This window comes from Dendrobates tinctorius, unplaced genomic scaffold, assembly GCF_039654945.1.
Source record: "Dendrobates tinctorius isolate UK_male_01 unplaced genomic scaffold, ASM3965494v1 ptg000342l, whole genome shotgun sequence".
Lineage (NCBI taxonomy): Eukaryota > Metazoa > Chordata > Amphibia > Anura > Dendrobatidae > Dendrobates > Dendrobates tinctorius.
In genome coordinates, this window is record NW_027362008.1 from 7,193,596 (window position 1) to 7,215,118 (window position 21,523).

The 21,523-nt window shown below is 48.2% G+C and overlaps 1 protein-coding gene across 1 annotated transcript in view; it reads right to left on the reverse strand.

Annotated features, from left to right (window-relative positions):
* Positions 1-21,523, reverse strand: part of LOC141074916 (C-type lectin domain family 2 member G-like) — a gene marked incomplete at its 5' end in the record, with an annotated part of 86,130 nt that overhangs the window by 48,742 nt on the left and 15,865 nt on the right. The window contains 2 exons of the mRNA XM_073562225.1: positions 13,440-13,543; positions 19,060-19,208. Of these exons, the coding sequence (XP_073418326.1) occupies positions 13,440-13,543; positions 19,060-19,208 (253 nt within the window). The remainder of the gene's footprint in view (positions 1-13,439; positions 13,544-19,059; positions 19,209-21,523) is intronic.

A 21,523-nucleotide genomic window follows, 5' to 3' on the forward strand; every position in this document is an offset into this window, starting at 1 on the left:
AAGAAAATCGAGGATGAAACCCAAAGTTACAAAAAAAAGGTGACATCAAAGTGGCAGAACTAGCTCTATTATTTAAAGCAAATTCGGCCAAGGGCAAAAATGAAACCCAATCATCCTGATCAGCGGAAATAAAACATCTCAAATACGACTCCAAGGTCTGGTTTGTTCTCTCTGTCTGCCCATTGGTCTGAGGGTGAAAAGCAGAGGAGAAGGACAACTGAATTCCCAGCTTGGAACAGAAAGTTCTCCAAAATCTAGACACAAACTGAACTCCTCTGTCAGATACAATGTTCTCAGGAATCCCGTGCAAGCAAACCACCTGTTGCAAAAACAGGGGCACCAACTCAGAGGAAGACGGCAACTTAGGGAGTGGTACAAGATGAACCATCTTAGAGAACCTATCACAAATCACCCAAATAACAGTCATCCTTTGAGAGACAGGCATATCAGAGATGAAATCCATTGAAATATGGGTCCATGGCCCCTTGGGGACAGGCAAAGGCATCAACAACCCACTAGAGCGAGAACATGATTTAGACCGGGAGCACGCCCCACAGGACTGCACAAAATTCCTGACATCACGAGACAAGGAGGGCCACCAAAAAGACCGACTCACCAGATCTCTAGTACCAAAAATACCTGGATGACCAGCCAAAGCAGAGCAATGAACTTCAGACATCACTCTCTTCTTCCACTGGTCAGGAACATACAACTTTCCACTGGGACAACGTTCAGGTTTGTCCTCCTGGAACTCTTCCAGAGCACGTCTCAAATCGGGCGAGATGGCAGAAAGAACTACCCCTTCGCCTAAGATGGTAGCAGGCTTGGTCACCACAGGAGAATCAGCAAAGAAGCTCCTAGAGAGGGCGTCTGCCTTGACATTCTAAGGCTACTTTCACACATCAGGTTTTCAGCGTCAGGCGCGATCCGGCGTCGTGCCGGAATGCCGGATCCGGCAAATGTTTTGTAAAACCTGAAGTGCCGGATCTGGTTTTCTGCCGGATCCGTCTTGTTCTTGACAGACAAAACCGGATCCGTCTCATCCGGTTCATCCGTTTTTCTATCCGTTTTTCTATCCGTTTTTCGACGGATTACGCCGGATCCGGTTTTTAAAATTGACCCTTGTGGCCTTCCGAACGGGATTGGCTACTGGAAAACTAGATATAGCATGTTCCTACAGCCCTTCTTTGACAGGTTGTAGAGAAGAAAGTGCAGGTTGGAGAGAAGAGCAAGTTACTGGCGAAGATGGATGTTGTCATTGGAAATATTACCACTAGAAGTTCTGTGACTGTTTCAGGGACAATTTTCCACTATACTTTATGTCACCTCAAGGCAGAGTACACTGGGATGACAGAGTGTGAGAGATTTTTGCCCTAAACTTGTGTACCTTCTGGACCAACAGTATATACCTTTGCCAACCAAAGTTGGCTATCTTGTCATGGTCTTACTATTTTTACCTTTAGGCCACAGGTGTGTACCTGGTTGTGTTTTATGCAAAGTATTTCACCTTTTAACAAAAGTTGTGTACATTGGTAGGAAATCACCAACAATAAACACAACTTTTTAGGTGAAATACTTTGCTTCAAACACAACCAGGAACACAACTGTGGCAAAAAGCTAAAATTTACCCACAGTTATATACCTGGTTTTGAATACCTTTTTACCTTTGAAATACCCTGTATTTAACCTTTTTTTAAAACATAGTTCGCCGCAGAAAGAAATGACAGACAACCATTGTGAAACGATAATTTAACTTTTATTTAAATTTTTTTTTTTTGTAAAATGTTTTTAAAGTGCAAAAAACTTTTTTAATAAAGGTTTTAAACCCAATGGGCATTTTTATTACAAAAAACACACATTACAATTCTGTGTACTGTGGGGTGGAAATACTGCTGGAGGGGCTGCGGGACACTTCGACACTGGGTGTCCGCATTGTAAAGCCAGCTGGATCGGGATCGGAATATTTCAATTACAAGAAATATTTTTCAATTGTCCTCATGGCCATCGCTGACGCGGAATACAAATTTATTGCGGTTGATATTGGGGCCTATGGCCGCTCCAATGACTCTCAAGTTTTCAAACTGTCTGCCATGGGGCGTAAACTGTATGGAAACACCTTCCAGTTCCCACCACCTAGACCGCTGCCGCAAACATCTGGCCACCTATGCCATTTGTCTGTGTAGGGGATGAAGCCTTCCAGCTGTCAGAACACCTTTTGAAACCGTACTCTAGCAGAGGATTGACAAGACCAAAACGCATTTTTAATTACCGCCTCACAAGAGCAAGAAGAATGGTTGAATGTACCTTTGGTATTCTGACAGCCAAATGGCGGGTCCTATTGACTGCGATCAACCTCAAGACAGAAACTGTGGACGAGGTGATCAAAGCGTGCGTGGTACTCCACAATTTTGTTATCTGCAAGGAACCCATTTCCATTGAGGACACCGCTGAAGAAACCACCTTGCAAGATTACCATGACATTACCACTAGAAGTTCTGTGACGGTTTCAGTAATGAGGGACAATTTTGCACTATACTTTATGTCACCTCAAGGCAGAGTACACTGGCAGGATGACAGAGTGTGAAAGATTTGTGCCCTAACCAAACTTGTGTACCTTCTGTACCAACAGTATATACCTTTGCCAACCAAAGTTGGCTATCTTGTCATGGTCTTACTATTTTTACCTTTAGGCCACAGGTGTGTACCTGGTTGTGTTTTATGCAAAGTATTTCACCTTTTAACAAAAGTTGTGTACATTGTTAGGAAATCACCAACAATAAACACAACTTTTTAGGTGAAATACTTTGCTTCAAACACAACCAGGAACACAACTGTGGCAAAAAGCTAAAATTTACCCACAGTTATATACCTGGTTTTGAATACCTTTTTACCTTTGAAATACCCTGTATTTAACCTTTTTTTAAAACATAGTTCGCCGCAGAAAGAAATGACAGACAACCATTGTGAAACGATAATTTAACTTTTATTTAAATTTTTTTTTTTTGTAAAATGTTTTTAAAGTGCAAAAAACTTTTTTAATAAAGGTTTTAAACCCAATGGGCATTTTTATTACAAAAAACACACATTACAATTCTGTGTACTGTGGGGTGGAAATACTGCTGGAGGGGCTGCGGGACACTTCGACACTGGGTGTGTGGAGAGAGGACTGGGATCGTGGTGGGGAAGGAACAGTTAGAGGTGAAGGTGTGGAAAAAACTACAGAATGGGTGGACATGTGGGAAGCAGAAGAGGTGGTGGGTGGTGGAGTGGAGGGTTGGGCAGGGACTGTAGGAGCAGATGATGTTGATGGAAAGTTGTATGGGGAAGGAGTTTGGTACGGGGAAGGAGTTTGGTACGGGGAAGGAGTTTGGTACGGGGCAGGTTGCTGGAAGTGGGGAGATGTCTGGTACTGGGGAGGTTGCTGGTACTGGGAAGGTTGCTGGTATGTAGTAGGAGGGGGAGGATGGAAAGTGGCTGGAGGGGGTGCAGATGTAATAGGAGGGGGAGGATGGAAAGTGGCTGGAGGGGGTGCAGGTGGAGGAACTACAGTGGTGGGAGGTGGAGGTTGGGAGGTAACTTGCTGGAGAGCAGCGTGGCATGAATGCATTACATGCATCTGCTGGGTAGGAGATAGTGTTGCCATGCGCTCCACAACAGACCTGAAAAAGGTGTGGTTTGGCGAAGATCTTGCTTTTGAATGCATGGTTTGCAGAAGTGTCTTCACCTCCAGAATGCTGGAGTTGATCTGCTGAAAGCCTGCGGAGATTTGCTCTGACAAGACTTTGAGACAGTTCTGGAAAGATGCATTCAGATGCAAGAACTCTGGCGCATAAGTCTTTTCCTGACCCCTCTGCCGCTGCCGCCCAGTACCCGCAGGTGTACTAGAGGTGGCAGGGGCAGAAGGGTGGGGTAAAGGGAAAGCGATCTCCTCACCAGCAGCTTCATGTAATGTAGGCGGCCACGATGCTCCTGTGCTGGTGGATGGGACAGATGGGTCGAATGTGTGGGAAGGCTGGGAAGGTGTAGATGTACCGTGGCGGTCGAAGTGTCCCTCGGTGCCGGTCTCCTCAGGGATCGCCTCAGAAGGGTCCAATCGTGCCGGCTCCCGAGTGCTGCTCACCGTGCTGTGGAATAAAGAGAAAAAAAAACAATTAAAATACTGACATGGTATGGCCCTGGCTGAAAAAAAAAAGTTACATCTAACATTTTTTTTCACATGTGGTGTGTAATATTTACCTTCTAGTGACCATTATTTCCCGGAGGAACGACAGGGCTTGTGCGTACTTGTACTTGCTCCTGCGTCCTCCAGATCCACTCGGGGCCCGCATCTCTTTATTGAACTCCTTCTTGAAACGATCCCTCACAGACCGCCACCGATTCACAATTCTGTTCCCTGAAACGAGAAAGGAGTGGTTAGTATACAACATCAGTGTTTCACAAACTCCAGTCCTCATGGTCCCCAGGGGTCATGTTTTCAGGATTTCCATAGTAAATAGAAATCCTGAACACATGATCCGTGGGGACCACGAGGACTGGAGTTCGGGAAACACTGGTTTACATCAAGCAACCGGTACTGTATATACTTACGCTCTTTAATCTGGGCCCGAGCTTCGAGGTCCTCCCAGCGGCCCACAAGGAGCGAACAGATTTCCTCCCAGAGTCGTCGGGTAACGATCAGGTCAGCATGGCGGCGGTCAGCCATATTCCAGAGCGGCTCCCTTTCTCTGACGAGATCGATGAGGTGGTCCACATCAATCCCTCCATCCTCACCGTCAGAGTCGGGAGCACGCTGTGAAGGCTGTTAAAGAAAAAGACAAAAATAACATAATTAGCCTCCACAAAAGAAATGAAATAAAAAGTGCAAAAAAACAAAGCAAAAATATTTATACTTACACGCTGGTGACCGCCGCGTTGCTGTCGCCGACGACCCTGGGAGGCACTGCGAGGACCTCTTGGCCAAGCACCAGATTGGGAAGACTAGAGAAGAAAACAAAAAATGTTATGTCTTTGGATGTAGGCATTTGTTTGCTGTGTGTGGTCTGCAGAACATTGTTTTCTATGTGTTGTGTGTAGTGTGATGTTGTGTTTCTGCGTTTGATGCAAAAAACTTACCAATTGTGAGCCCACTCCAGGTGTCTGTCCACCCCTTCCTTCTTCTTCTGGGAGCTCCTCTTCATCTTGTGATTCCTGTTTTGAAATAAAAGGCAATGAATACACATATATTACAGAGATGATGGATTTTGGAAATAAAAACTTACCGTCAAACGCTGACGATGCGAGGGAGGGCTCCCAGAAGAAGATGTGCTGTCCTGTTGATGGCCAGACTCCATGGCTGTGGGTATTGCTGCTGCCAGTGATGCCATTTCTGCTGCTGCTGCTGCATCTCTTTGGTGGCTGTTGAATAAAGAGAAACAAAGGGCCAATGAATATCTTGATATTCCATGGTCCTAGTTTGGAGGAATGGGGGATTTGATAATTACCGTCTCTCATCTGCTTCTGGACTCCCCTCCCGTTCAGCATGCTGCTCCATTTGGGGTGGTGCTGATGGTGCTGCTGCTGCAGATGTCTGCTGCCTTCTCCTGCTCCTGGTTCTTGGCTTGGGTGGCATGTTGGGTGTGGCTGAGGGTCCCATTGTCTTGCTTTTATATATCTCCTGTGGGCAGAGCTACTGAGCATGCTCAGACCAAAAAAACCGGATCCGGCCACCGGATCCGGCTTTCGCTGGATCCGGCGCATTGCGGCGCTCATAGGCTTTCATTGTGTGAAAAAGCCGGACGCGCCGGATCCGGCGGGTACGGCTTTTTCGCCGGAGACAAAAAACGTTACAGTAGACGTTTTTTCCAGACGCCGGATTGCGACACATTGCGACACATTGCCGGATCCGGCGAAAACCGGATGAAACGCATGGCCATCCGGCGCGATCCGGCGCAAATGCAAGTCAATGGGGGGGAACCGGATCCGGCATTGCATTTCGCCGGATCCGGTTTCTGTCAAAAGCGCCGGATCGCGCCTGACGGCGAAAACCTGATGTGTGAAAGAGGCCTTAGTTCCAGGAAGAAAAGAAACCACAAAATCAAAACGTGTAAAAAACAAGGCCCACCTAGCCTGTCTAGGGTTCAAGCGCTTAGCCGACTATAGGTAAATCAAATTCTTGTGGTCAGTGAGGACCACGACTTGATGCTTAGCTCCTTCCAACCAATGTCTCCACTCCTGAAATGCCCATTTCATGGCCAACAGTTCCCGATTTCCCACATCATAGTTACGTTCAGATGGAAAGAACTTTCGGAAAAAGAAAGCACAGGGATTCATTTTAGATGTTACAGGATCCTTTTGGGACAAAACAGCTCCTGCACCAATCTCAGAAGCATCCACCTCTACCTGGAACGGAAGTGAGATATCAGGTTGCCGCAAAACCGGGGCGGAGGTGAATCTTCGCTTCAGCTCCTGAAAGGAAGAAACAGCCTCCGGAGACCAATTTAACACATCAGCACCCTTCTTAGTCAGATCAGTCAATGGCTTGGCAATACTAGAAAATTTTGCTATAAATTTCCGATAAAAATTAGCAAAACCCAAAAACTTCTGGAGGGCCTTCAAAGAAGTGGGCTGAACCCAATCATTAATGGCCTGTACCTTGGCCGGGTCCATTTCAATAGTTGACGGGGACAAAATAAATCCCAAAAAAGAAATCCGCTGTACTCCCAAAAGGCGTTTAGATCCTTTGACATACAGGGAATTCTCCCTCAAGATCCGGAACACAGTCCGAATATGTTCCACATGAGAATCCCAATCCTTGGAGAAGATCAAAATATCATCCAGATAGATAATCAAAAATTTATCGACAAAATCTCAGAAAATATCGTTCATGAAGCACTGGAAGACAGAAGGGGCATTAGTGAGCCCAAAAGGCATCACCAGGTACTCAAAATGTCCCTCCGGAGTATTAAACGCCGTCTTCCATTCATCCCCATGCTTAATGCGAATAAGATTATACGCCCCCCTGAGGTCAAGCTTGGTAAACCAGCAAGCACCTTTAACTCTGGAGAATAGATCAGAAATCAGGGGTAACGAATACTGATATTTAACAGTAATTTTGTTGAGGGCACGATAATCAATACAAGGTCTTAATGATCCATCCTTTTTGGCTACAAAAAAAAACCCGGCACCTAAGGGTGACGAGGATGGTCTAATATGACCCTTCTCCAACGCCTCCTTAATATAGGATCGCATAGCCTCGTGCTCGGGTACAGATAAATTGAAGAGCCGACCCTTGGGAAATTTACACCCCGGGCTCAGTTCAATTGCACAGTCATAACTCCTATGAGGAGGCAGAGACGCAGACTCATTCTCACTAAATACATCATAAAAGTCCGCCAAATAATCAGGGACATCATGCGACTGAGGAGAGGTGGAAAACACCGGAGCCTCACTAAAGGCACACCGACAACCCCAACTCACCACAGACACAGATTTCCAATCCAAAACTGGATTATGAATTTGTAACCAGGGAAACCCCAGAACAATAGTATCATGCAGATTATGCAACACCAAAAATCTGCAATTTTCTTGATGGTCTGGGGCGACCCTCATTACCACCTGGGTCCAAAACTGAGGTTTATTTTTAGCCAATGGAGTAGCATCAATCCCCCTCAAAGGGATAGGTGTCTGCAGAGGTGTCATCGGAAATCCACAACGTTTAGCAAAATCCAAGTCCATCAGGTTTAGGGCTGCTCCCGAATCCACAAAAGCATTGGCGGAAAATGTGGACCGGGAGCAGATCAGCGTAATAGCCAGAAGAAACTTAGGTTGAACACCACCAACAGAAAACGTGTGTGCAAAGCGTTTCTCTCGTTTAGGATAGACAGAAATAATATGCGAGGCATCTCCACAGAAAAAACACAACTTATTACGCCTTCTGAACTCCTGACACTGCTCTCTGGACAAAACTCTATCACATTGCATAGGTTCAGACATTTGTTCAACAGGTGGCAACACCTCTCGTGCAGCTTTGCGTTCGCGCAAACGCCGATCAACCTGAATGGCTAATGACATAGAATCGTCAAGACCAGAGGGAACAGGAAATCCCACCATAGTATCTTTTACGGCTTCTGACAACCCCTTCCAAAAGAGAGCAGCCAAGGCATTATCATTCCAGGTAGTAAGTACTACCCACTTTTGGAATTTTTGACAGTACAATTCTGCAGAATCTCGACCCTGGTTCAATGCCAGCAGGGTCTTTTCAGCCTGATCAATGGCATTAGGTTCGTCATACAACAACCCCAAGGCCTGAAAAAATGCGTTCACATTAGTCAGAATAGGATGATCTGGTTTCAAAGAAAACGCCCAATCCTGGGGATCGCCACGCAGCAAAGAGATGACAATTTTAACCTGCTGCGCGGAGCTCCCTGACGAGTTAGGCTTCAAGGCAAAAAATAATTTACAATTATTCTTGAAATTGAAAAATTTAGACCGATCCCCAAAAAATACATCAGGTGTAGGAATCTTTGGTTCAGCAGCATGTGAATGAGCAAGGTAGGCGGAAATTCCCCGCACTTCCGCAGCGAGCTGCTCCACACGATCAGACAATTGCTTTATCTCCATTGAGAGAAAAAAAAATTCCCCCTACGGCCTCAGAGATATAGAGGAAAAAATATACACTTTTTTTTTTTTTTTTTTTTATACAATTCTTCCCTGCTATTGAGTACCCTAGGATCTGCGGTATGGCGGGTGATTCTGTTATGATTGAGTCACCGTAGGAGGCAGACACAAAAATTGAAGCTACGTCCAGAAAACTAGAGAAGTTGGCAACTATCAGATTGCAGACCCCTGAACCTATCAACACAACTAGCAGTAGCCGCGGGGGTTCCTACGGTGCCCTAGACCCCTCGATCACAGCCCGAGAGCTAAATAGCCTAAAGACAGAAAAGGAAATCTAAACTGCCCCAGAGCAGACCCCAAAGTAAAAGGCAGCCCCCAACATATAATGACGGTGAAGCAAGATGAAAAAACACTCACACAGATAGAAAGATAGGCTGAGCAAACGATGGGGCCCAAGCTAACTAAAGAGAACAGGAAAGGAAGGTTGCTGTCTGCAATCTGCCAAAACCCTATCAAAGACATAAGCCAACAAGCTGATATGGAAAAAGACCCTGAAGCAGCTAGGCTTCAAAAACTAAATCAGCACTCAGGTATTTTCAGAAGACAGAGCTAAAGGAATTCAGCTCACCCCAGCAGGGAATGGCAGAAATCCAGAAAAACAAAGCAAAACAAAGTCAAAGCACAAATGCAAAAAGCCGAGCAGAAAACTTAGCTTTAGAAGAGCAGGAATTCAGACTGGTCTCCAAGGATCCCACAGAGAAATCACCCGCAGGGCAGAAGGGCGTTGGCAGCCTTATATCCAGTCAGTAACTCCACTCAGCCAGTCATCATCATTAGGCTCAGGTATTTGATAATCAGGCTCACTACATTTCTTTACCAGAAGAGGGAGTTCCTCGGGCCTCAGTAGTGAAGGGGAAAATGAACTCACAACACTAGACATGGTGGGAGAGATGGCTGCTATCATTAGGACCATGTGGCAATTACTGAGGGGCCAGGAGACATGAGACATTGTGCATGGAGGACCAGTAGTGGCCTCTATAGATAACACTAGTCCAGTTTATCCACTGTGCAGCAGTATACACCACTAGTCTATCATGCAGCAGTCACACATGGTGGAGGACAGCTGCTATCATTAGGACCATGTGGCCATTAATGAGGGGCCAGGAGACATGAAATATTGTGCTATGGAGGAGCCAGTAGTGGCCTCTATAGATAACACTGGTCCAGTTTATCCACTGTAAACCAGTATACACCACTGGACTATCATACAGCAGTAACACATGGTGGGAGAGGGCTGCTATCATTAGGACCATGTGGTCATAGAATCATAGAATCGTAGAGTTGGAAGGGACCTCCTGGGCCATCTGGTCCAACCCCCTGCTCAAAGCAGGATTCGCTAAATCATCCCAGTCATATGTCTGTCCAGCCTCTGTTTGAAGACTTCCATTGAAGGAGAACTCACCACTTCTCATGGCAGCTTGTTCCACTCATTGATCACTCTAACTGTCAAAAAGTTTTTTCTAATATCTAATCTGTGTCTCCTCCCATTCAGTTTCATCCCATTGCTTCTAGTCTTTCCTTGTGCAAATGAGAATAAAGTTGATCCTTCTACAATGTGACAGCCCTTTAGATATTTGTAGACAGCTATTAAGTCTCCTCTCAGTCTTCTCTTTTGCAAACTAAACAATCCCAAAGACTGCAACCTTTCCTCATAAGACAGTCATTACTGAGGGGTCAGGAGACATGAGGCAATATTCTATGGAGGGGCCAGTAGTGATCTCTATAGATAACACCGGTCCAGTTTACCCACTGTACACCAGTATACACTACTAGATTATCATACAGCAGTCACACATGGTGGGGGGCGGCTACTATCATTAGCACCTTGTGGTCATTACTGAGGGGTCAGGAGACATGGCAATATTCTATGGAGGGGCCAGTAGTGACCTCTATAGATAACACCGGTCCAGTTTATCCATTGTACACCAGTATACACCACTAGACTATCATACAGCAGTCACACATGGTGGGAGACGGCTGCTATCATTAGGACCATGTGGCCATTACTGAGGGGTCAGGAGACATGAGACAATATTCTATGGAGGGGCCAGTATTGGCCTCTATAGTTTACACTGGTCCAGTTTATCCACTGTACACCAGTACACACCACTAGACTATCATACAGCAGTCACACATGGTGGGAGATGGCTGCTATCATTAGGACCTTGTGGCCATTACTGAGGGGCCAGGAGACATGAAACATTGTGCTATGGAGGGGCCAGTAGTGATCTCTATAGATAACACCGGTCCAGTTTATCCACTATACACCAGTATACACCACTAGACTATCATACAGCAGTCACACATGGTGGGAGAGGGCTGCTATCATTAGGACCATGTGGTCATTACTGAGGGGCCAGGAGACATGAGGCAATATTCTATGGAGGAGCCAGTAGGGACCTCTATAGATAACACTGGTCCAGTTTATCCACTGTACACCAGTATACACCACTAGACTATCATACAGCAGTCACACATGGTGGGAAACGGCTGCTATCATTAGGACCATGTGGCCATTACTGAGGGGTCAGGAGACATGAAACATTGTGCTATGGAGGGGCCAGTATTGGCCTCTATAGATAACATTGGTCCAGTTTATCCACTGTACTCCAGTACACACCACTAGACTATGATACAGCAGTCACACATGGTGGGAGACGGCTACTATCATTAGCACCTTGTAGTCATTACTGAGGTGTCAGGAGACATGAGGCAATATTCTATGGAGGGGCCAGTAGTGACCTCTAAAGAAAACACCGGTCCAGATAATCCACTGTACACCAGTATACACCACTAGACTATCATACAGCAGTCACACATGGTGGGAAACGGCTGCTATCATTAGGACCATGTGGCCATTACTGAGGGGTCAGGAGACATGAGGCAATATTCTGTAGAGGGGCCAGTAGTGGCCTCTATAGTTTACACTGGTCCAGTTTATCCACTGTACACCAGTACACACCACTAGACTATCATACAGCAGTCACACATGGTGGGAGATGGCTGCTATCATTAGGACCTTGTGGCCATTACTGAGGGGCCAGGAGACATGAAACATTGTGCTATGGAGGGGCCAGTAGTGATCTCTATAGATAACACCGGTCCAGTTTATCCACTATACACCAGTATACACCAATAGACTATCATACAGCAGTCACACATGGTGGGAGACGGCTGCTATCATTAGGACCATGTGGCCATTACTGAGGGGTCAGGAGACATGAGGCAATATTCTATGGAGGGGCCAGTAGTGACATCTATAGATAACACTGGTCCAGTTTATCCACTGTACACCAGTATACACCACTAGACTATCATACAGCAGTCACACATGGTGGGAGAGGGCTGCTATCATTAGGACCATGTGGTCATTACTGAGGGGCCAGGAGACATGAGGCAATATTCCATGGAGGAGCCAGTAGTGACCTCTATAGATAACACCGGTCCAGTTTATCCACTGTACACCAGTATACACCACTAGACTATCATACAGCAGTCACACATGGTGGGAGAGGGCTGCTATCATTAGGACCATGTGGTCATTACTGAGGGGCCAGGAGACATGAGGCAATATTCCATGGAGGAGCCAGTAGTGACCTCTATAGATAACACCGGTCCAGTTTATCCACTGTACACCAGTATACACCACTAGACTATCATACAGCAGTCACACATGGTGGGAAACGGCTGCTATCATTAGGACCATGTGGCCATTACTGAGGGGTCAGGAGACATGAAACATTGTGCTATGGAGGGGCCAGTATTGGCCTCTATAGATAACATTGGTCCAGTTTATCCACTGTACTCCAGTACACACCACTAGACTATGATACAGCAGTCACACATGGTGGGAGACGGCTACTATCATTAGCACCTTGTAGTCATTACTGAGGTGTCAGGAGACTTGAGGCAATATTCTATGGAGGGGCCAGTAATGACCTCTAAAGAAAACACCGGTCCAGATAATCCACTGTACACCAGTATACACCACTAGACTATCATACAGCAGTCACACATGGTGGGAAACGGCTGCTATCATTAGGACCATGTGGCCATTAATGAGGGGTCAGGAGACATGAGGCAATATTCTGTAGAGGGGCCAGTAGTGGCCTCTATAGTTTACACTGGTCCAGTTTATCCACTGTACACCAGTACACACCACTAGACTATCATACAGCAGTCACACATGGTGGGAGATGGCTGCTATCATTAGGACCTTGTGGCCATTACTGAGGGGCCAGGAGACATGAAACATTGTGCTATGGAGGGGCCAGTAGTGATCTCTATAGATAACACCGGTCCAGTTTATCCACTATACACCAGTATACACCAATAGACTATCATACAGCAGTCACACATGGTGGGAGACGGCTGCTATCATTAGGACCATGTGGCCATTACTGAGGGGTCAGGAGACATGAGGCAATATTCTATGGAGGGGCCAGTAGTGACATCTATAGATAACACTGGTCCAGTTTATCCACTGTACACCAGTATACACCACTAGACTATCATACAGCAGTCACACATGGTGGGAGAGGGCTGCTATCATTAGGACCATGTGGTCATTACTGAGGGGCCAGGAGACATGAGGCAATATTCCATGGAGGGGCCAGTAGTGACCTCTATAGATAACACCGGTCCAGTTTATCCACTGTACACCAGTATACACCACCAGACTATCATACAGCAGTCACACATGGTGGGAGATGGCTACTATCATTAGCACCTTGTGGTCATTACTGAGGGGCCATAACTCTACATTGGACACAAGTATCACTTACATGATGGCCTCATCGTCCCATTTCCCCGTCCATTCTCCTTGGTGTTCAGTGCCACGACTCGTTAGCCCAATCCAGAAATCCTGCTTAGTGGTGTTCAACAGCTTCTGTATGAAACGATATTGAGGAGACCGGTGTAATATAGGGATACCGTTACTTATATGATGCACACATAGTCTGCAGCGCTGTACAATAAGACCCAGCATACACTGATGGTTACAACCAGATACAGTTGTATTTTAGAGGCACCATCTATATATCAGTGAGGGCTCAATGACTACACATCAATTATAGCAGAAGGACAAAAAAGGAAAAAGACATGTAGACATGTTATATAACTATATAATATATTATATGCATATATATACACTCTACCTGCCCCTGATGAAGCCACATTGGTAGCGGCGATACGAGTGGGGGAATAGTCCTATGTTTCTCATGGCTTTGAATATGAAAAACCCATTGGTCGTGCCAGTATAGTACATTTATCTAGAAATGACATGACACGAGTCTCGTTCTTTTTTGCTGAATATCTATGTGCTGATACTCGCTCTCTGCACTTTAAGATGAATTAATGGCATTTTCCAGTTCTATAATTTATTGATGGTGCGTTATGTGCAGAGGGGTCTATCCCACGTATATATAACATACGGACCACCCGAGAAGGTCACGTAGTGCGATAATTATATAGGAGGTGATGGCGGCACTTGCACGCTGTGTAATATCTAGTGCACTACTGGGGTTGTAATTTACTGTTATATCATGCATGTATACTAAAAGATTGCCAGTTGGGGATCACAGGACTGGGACACCAGTTCTTTACATAGACCAGCTTGGTGGTTGTTGTATTATAGCCAATGTTATGCTTTTTAAATGTTGTTAAAGGGAACCTGTCAGCTGTTTTGGTGGATATAAGATGTGGCCGCCGCCTTTCAGGGCTGATATAAAGCATTCTATAATGCTATAGATAAGCTCCCAGTCTGACCTGCAAGAGAAGAAAAATAAGTTTTATTATACTCACCTGGGGGGGGGGCGGTCCGATGCGGTCCGATGGGCGTCACAAGTCCGGGTATGGCACCACCCATCTTCTTGCGATGCCGTCCTCCTGCTTGCTTCATGGTCGCTGGTATCGTGGTCCTGCGCAGGTGCCAGGACAGGTCAGAGAGGCCCAGCGCCTGTGCACTCAACAGGACAGAGAAGTACGCCTGCGCAGGAGTGCGATGCCGGGCAGCCATGAAGCCAGCAGGAGGGTGGTGATCATAAGAAGATGGGAGGTCCTGGACCCGGACCTGCGACACCCATCAGACCGGAACCCCCCTGGGACAGTGTAATAAAACTTATTTTTCTTATCTTTAAGGGTATAAATTTTGTCTTTCCATGTGATCGCCGCACACGTCAAATCGCCGCATACGGATGCATCCGCATACAAAGCATGTTCCTGCGTACCCACTGTTAAGGATGGGTACGCAGGGAAACGCTGGGTGCATGCGACAGTAGGCGGAGCATGGGCGGAGCTTCACGGAGGAAGAAAGGAGGAAGTAGGCCACCATCCGCAGCCCTCCTCATCGCAAGTCTGAAACCAGCCTAATTTCCTAACAAGTCTACTGTCCATCATGTTCCACGTTCTCCAGGCTCAGTCTCCTTGGTATCCATTGTCCTCTGTCCACACTGTCCTCCTCGTCTACTCTCCCCTATATTCACTGTCCTCTATGTCCGCAGTGTCCTCCTCGTCTACTCTCCCCCATATTCCCTGTCCTCTATGTCCGCACTGTCCTTCTCATCTACATTCCCCCATATTCCCTGTCCTCTGTCCACACTGTCCTTCTCGTCTACTCTCCCCCATATTCCCTGTCCTCTGTCCACACTCCTCCTCGTCTACTCTCCCCCATATTCCCTGTCCCCTGTCCACACTGCCCTTCTCGTCTACTCTCCCCCATATTCCCTGTCCTCTGTCCACACTGTCCTTCTCGTCTACTCTCCCCCATATTCCCTGTCCTCTATGTCCGCAGTGTCCTTCTCGACTACTCTCCCCCATATTCCCTGTCCACACTGTCCTCCTCGTCTACTCTTCCCCATATTCCCTGTCCTCTGTCCACACTGTCCTTCTCGTCTACTCTCCCCCATATTCCCTGTCCTCTGTCCACACTGTCCTTCTCGTCTACTCTTCCCCATATTCCCTGTCCTCTGTCCACCTCCTCCTCGTCTACTCTCCCCCATATTCCCTGTCCTCTGTCCGCACTGTCCTTCTCGTCTACTCTCCCCCATATTCCCTGTCCTCTGTCCGCACTGTCCTTCTCGTCTACTCTCCCCCATATTCCCTGTCCTCTGTCCATACTGTCCTTCTCGTCTACTCTCCCCCATATTCCCTGTCCTCTGTCCACACTGTCCTCCTCGTCTACTCTCCCCCATATTCCCTGTCCTCTGTCCACACTCCTCCTCGTCTACTCTCCCCCATATTCCCTGTCCTCTGTCCGCACTGTCCTTCTCATCTACTCTCCCCCATATTCCCTGTCCTCTGTCCACAGTCCTTCTCGTCTACTCTCCCCCATATTCCCTGTCCTCTATGTCCGCAGTGTCCTTCTCGACTACTCTCCCCCATATTCCCTGTCCTCTGTCCACACTGTCCTCCTCGTCTACTCTCCCCCATATTCCCTGTCCTCTGTCCACACTCCTCCTCGTCTACTCTCCCCCATATTCCCTGTCCTCTGTCCACACTGTCCTCCTCGTCTACTCTTCCCCATATTCCCTGTCCTCTGTCCACACTGTCCTTCTCGTCTACTCTCCCCCATATTCCCTGTCCTCTGTCCACACTGTCCTCCTCGTCTACTCTCCCCCATATTCCCTGTCCTCTGTCCACCTCCTCCTTGTCTACTCTCCCCCATATTCCCTGTCCTCTGTCCACACTGTCCTCCTCGTCTACTCTCCCCCATATTCCCTGTCCTCTGTCCACACTCCTCCTCGTCTACTCTCCCCCTTTTTCCCTGTCCTCTGTCCGCACTGTCCTCCTCCTCTACTCTCCCCCATATTCACTGTCCTCTGTCCACACTGTCCTCCTCGTCTACTCTCCCCATATTCCCTGTCCTCTATGTCCGCACTGTCCTTCTCGTCTACTCTCCCCCATATTCCCTGTCCTCTGTCCTCCTCGTCTACTCTCCCCCATATTCCCTGTCCTCTGTCCACACTCCTCCTTGTCTACTCTCCCCCATATTCCCTGTCCTCTATGTCCGCACTGTCCTCCTCGTCTACTCTCCCCCTTTTTCCCTGTCCTCTGTCCGCACTGTCCTCCTCGTCTACTCTCCCCCATATTCCCTGTCCTCTGTCCACACTGTCCTCCTCGTCTACTCTCCCCCATATTCCCTGTCCTCTATGTCCGCACTGTCCTCCTCGTCTACTCTCCCCCATATTCCCTGTCCTCTGTCCACACTGTCCTCCTCGTCTATGCTCCCCCATATTCCCTGTCCTCTATGCCCGCACTGTCCTTCTCGTCTACTCTCCCCCATATTCCCTGTCCTCTGTCCACACTGTCCTCCTCGTCTACTCTCCCCTATATTCACTGTCCTCTATGTCTGCACTTTCCTTCTCGTCTACTCTCCCCCATATTCCCTGTCCTCTGTCCACACTGTCCTCCTCGTCTACTCTCCCCCATATTCCCTGTCCTCTGTCCACACTCCTCCTCGTCTACTCTCCCCCATATTCCCTGTCTTCTGTCCACACTGTCCTCCTCGTCTACTCTCCCCCATATTCCCTGTCCTCTGTCCACACTCCTCCTTGTCTACTCTCCCCCTTATTCCCTGTCCTCTGTCCACACTGTCCTCCTCGTCTACTCTCCCCCATATTCCCTGTCCTCTGTCCACACTCCTTCTCGTCTACTCTCCCCCATATTCCCTGTCCTCTGTCCACACTCCTCCTCGTCTACTCTCCCCCATATTCCCTGTCCTCTGTCCACACTCCTCCTCGTCTACTCTCCCCCATATTCCCTGTCCTCTGTCCACCTCGTCTACTCTCCCCCATATTACCTGTCCTCTGTCCACACTGCTCCTTTTCTACTCCCCCCCATATTCCCTGTCCTCTGTCCACACTGTCCTTCTCGTCTACTCTCCCCCATATTCCCTGTCCTCTGTCCACACTCCTCCTCGTCTACTCTCCCCCATATTCCCTGTCCTCTATGTCCGCACTGTCCTTCTCGTCTACTCTCCCCCATATTCCCTGTCCTCCATGTCCGCACAGTCCTTCTCGTCTACTCTCCCACATATTCCCTGTCCTCTGTCCGCACTGTCCTTCTCGTCTACTCTCCCCCATATTCCCTGTCCTCTGTCCACACTGTCCTCCTCGTCTACTCTCCCCCATATTCCCTGTCCTCTGTCCTCCTCGTCTACTCTCCCCCATATTCCCTGTCCTCTGTCCACACTCCTCCTTGTCTACTCTCCCCCATATTCCCTGTCCTCTATGTCCGCACTGTCCTCCTCGTCTACTCTCCCCCTTTTTCCCTGTCCTCTGTCCGCACTGTCCTCCTCGTCTACTCTCCCCCATATTCCCTGTCCTCTGTCTACACTGTCCTCCTCGTCTACTCTCCCCCATATTCCCTGTCCTCTATGTCCGCACTGTCCTCCTCGTCTACTCTCCCCCATATTCCCTGTCCTCTGTCCACACTGTCCTCCTCGTCTACGCTCCCCCATATTCCCTGTCCTCTATGTCCGCACTGTCCTTCTCGTCTACTCTCCCCCATATTCCCTGTCCTCTGTCCACACTGTCCTCCTCGTCTACTCTCCCCTATATTCACTGTCCTCTATGTCTGCACTGTCCTTCTCATCTACTCTCCCCCATATTCCCTGTCCTCTGTCCACACTGTCCTCCTCGTCTACTCTCCCCCATATTCCCTGTCCTCTGTCCACACTCCTCCTCGTCTACTCTCCCCCATATTCCCTGTCTTCTGTCCACACTGTCCTCCTCGTCTACTCTCCCCCATATTCCCTGTCCTCTGTCCACACTCCTCCTTGTCTACTCTCCCCCTTATTCCCTGTCCTCTGTCCACACTGTCCTCCTCGTCTACTCTCCCCCATATTCCCTGTCCTCTGTCCACACTCCTTCTCGTCTACTCTCCCCCATATTCCCTGTCCTCTGTCCACACTCCTCCTCGTCTACTCTCCCCCATATTCCCTGTCCTCTGTCCACACTCCTCCTCGTCTACTCTCCCCCATATTCCCTGTCCTCTGTCCACCTCGTCTACTCTCCCCCATATTACCTGTCCTCTGTCCACACTGCTCCTTTTCTACTCCCCCCCATATTCCCTGTCCTCTGTCCACACTGTCCTTCTCGTCTACTCTCCCCCATATTCCCTGTCCTCTGTCCACACTCCTCCTCGTCTACTCTCCCCCATATTCCCTGTCCTCTATGTCCGCACTGTCCTTCTCGTCTACTCTCCCCCATATTCCCTGTCCTCCATGTCCGCACAGTCCTTCTCGTCTACTCTCCCACATATTCCCTGTCCTCTGTCCGCACTGTCCTTCTCGTCTACTCTCCCCCATATTCCCTGTCCTCTGTCCACACTGTCCTCCTCGTCTACTCTCCCCCATATTCCCTGTCCTCTATGTCCGCAGTACTCAGCTCATTCTCCATCACTGACCAGTATCCTTCCGTTCTTCACCGTTGCCAGTTTGGCGTCCTGCCTCTTGCACTCATTCTCACTTTCCTTCTGGCTCTTCAGTTTTTCAGAGAAGAGATAACACTTGTTAGTAATAAGAATCCAGGAATCAGGACACGGAAAGAACGAGTCTACGAAACAAAAGAATGGGATCAGTCATTATTACCATGATGGAAACAAGTATGTGCCCCCTCGGTGCCTCCCGGTTCTGAATATTTGTTAGTGACTTCAGGAGAAAAATGGAATCACCTTGCCCTTGATCCACAAGAGATAACTCATCAGAGCCAGGAATAAGGACGGTGGCATGGTACACTGCGAAGCGGGGTACTGCTCTATGGTCACACGCCGTGCAACAGTCAGCCAGCTGATCCATGCTGCCCGCTCCATGGTATCAGGGACTGGCTGTACGATCTCAGCCCGGTATGTCTGACTCTAATGCTAAGATGTGTCAGGGAAAAACATTCTGACTGGTGTTGTGAGTTCATTTTCCCCTTCACCATTGAGGTCTGATGAACTCCCTCTTCTGGTGAAGGAAGGTAGTGAGGCTGATTACCAAGCACCTGAGCAGGATGATGATGACTGGGTGACTGGAATTGCTGACTGGATATAAGGCAGCCAACGCCCTTCTGCCTTGCTGGTGATTTCTCAGAGGGATTCTAGGAGACCAGTCTGATTCCTGCTCCTCAAAAGCTAAGTTTTCTGCTCTGCCTTTTGCATTTGTGTTTTGGTTTTGTTTTGCCTTGTTTTTCTGGATTTCTGCCATTCCCTGCTGGGGTGAGCTGAATTCCTTTTTGCTCTGTCTTCAGAAAATACCTGAGTACTGATATAGTCTTTTTGAAGCCTAGTGTCTTCAGGGCTTTTTTCCCTATCATTCTGTTGGCTCTTGTTTTGATAGGGTTTTGGTGGATTACAGACAGCAGCTTTTCTATCCTGTCCTATTTAGTTAGCTTGGGCCCCATCATTTGCTCAGCCTATCATTCTATCTGTGTGAGTGTTTTTTATCTTGCTTCACCGTCATTATATGTTGGGGGCTGCCTATTGCTTTGGGGTCTGCTCTGGGGCAGTTTAGATTTCCCTTTCTGTCTTTAGGCTATTTAGTTCTCCGGCTGTGATCGAGGGGTCTAGGGCACCGTAGGAACCCCCCACGGCTACTGCTAGTTGTTGATAGGTTCAGGGGTCTGCAATCCGATAGCTGCCAACTTCTCTGATTTTCTGGACTTAGTTAGTATTTCTGTTTTTGCCTCCTACGGTGACTCATTCATAACAGACTGGTCTCTAGCAGCTTCTCTCCCCCCCTGATCCCTTGGAGTGATGCACTAAATGCAGCGGGGAGTGAGAAGCCGCTGAGGATCCCACCTGTCCAACTAGTCTCTTGTGTTGCTGTGAAAATATGTTTCTCACTGAAAGGTCACAGCACTGGAGTCAGACATATCGGGCTGTGGTCATATAGCCAGTGCCTGACACATGCCGTGCACAGATCGCACCACTGGTGTCTGATACATGCCTCCTGCAGATCACGCAACCAGTGCTGGATACAGGCTGCACACGGATTGTACCACTGGTGTCTGATACATGCCTCCTGCAGATCACGCAACCAGTGCTGGATACAGGCTGCACACGGATTGTATCACTGGTGTCTGATACATGCCTCCTGCAGATCACGCAACCAGTGCTGGATACAGGCTGAACACGGATTGTACCACTGGTATCTGATACATGCCTCCTGCAGATCACGCAACCAGTGCTGGATACAGGCTGCACACGGATTGTATCACTGGTGTTTGATACATGCCTCCTGCAGATCACGCAACCAGTGCTGGATACAGGCTGCACACGGATTGTATCACTGGTGTCTGATACATGCCTCCTGCAGATCACGCAACCAGTGCTGGATACAGGCTGCACACGGATTGTATCACTGGTGTCTGATACATGCCTCCTGCAGATCACGCAACCAGTGCTGGATACAGGCTGCACACGGATTGTACCACTGGTGTCTGATACATGCCTCCTGCAGATCACGCAACCAGTGCTGGATACAGGCTGAACACGGATTGTATCACTGGTGTCTGATACATGCCTCCTGCAGATCACGCAACCAGTGCTGGATACAGGCTGCACACGGATTGTATCACTGGTGTCTGATACATGCCTCCTGCAGATCACGCAACCAGTGCTGAATACAGGCTGCACACGGATTGTACCACTGGTGTCTGATACATGCCTCCTGCAGATCACGCAACCAGTGCTGGATACAGGCTGCACACGGATTGTACCACTGGTGTCTGATACATGCCTCCTGCTGATCACGCAACCAGTGCTGAATACAGGCTGCACACGGATTGTACCACTGGTGTCTGATACATGCCTCCTGCAGATCACGCAACCAGTGCTGGATACAGGCTGCACACGGATTGTACCACTGGTGTCTGATACATGCCTCCTG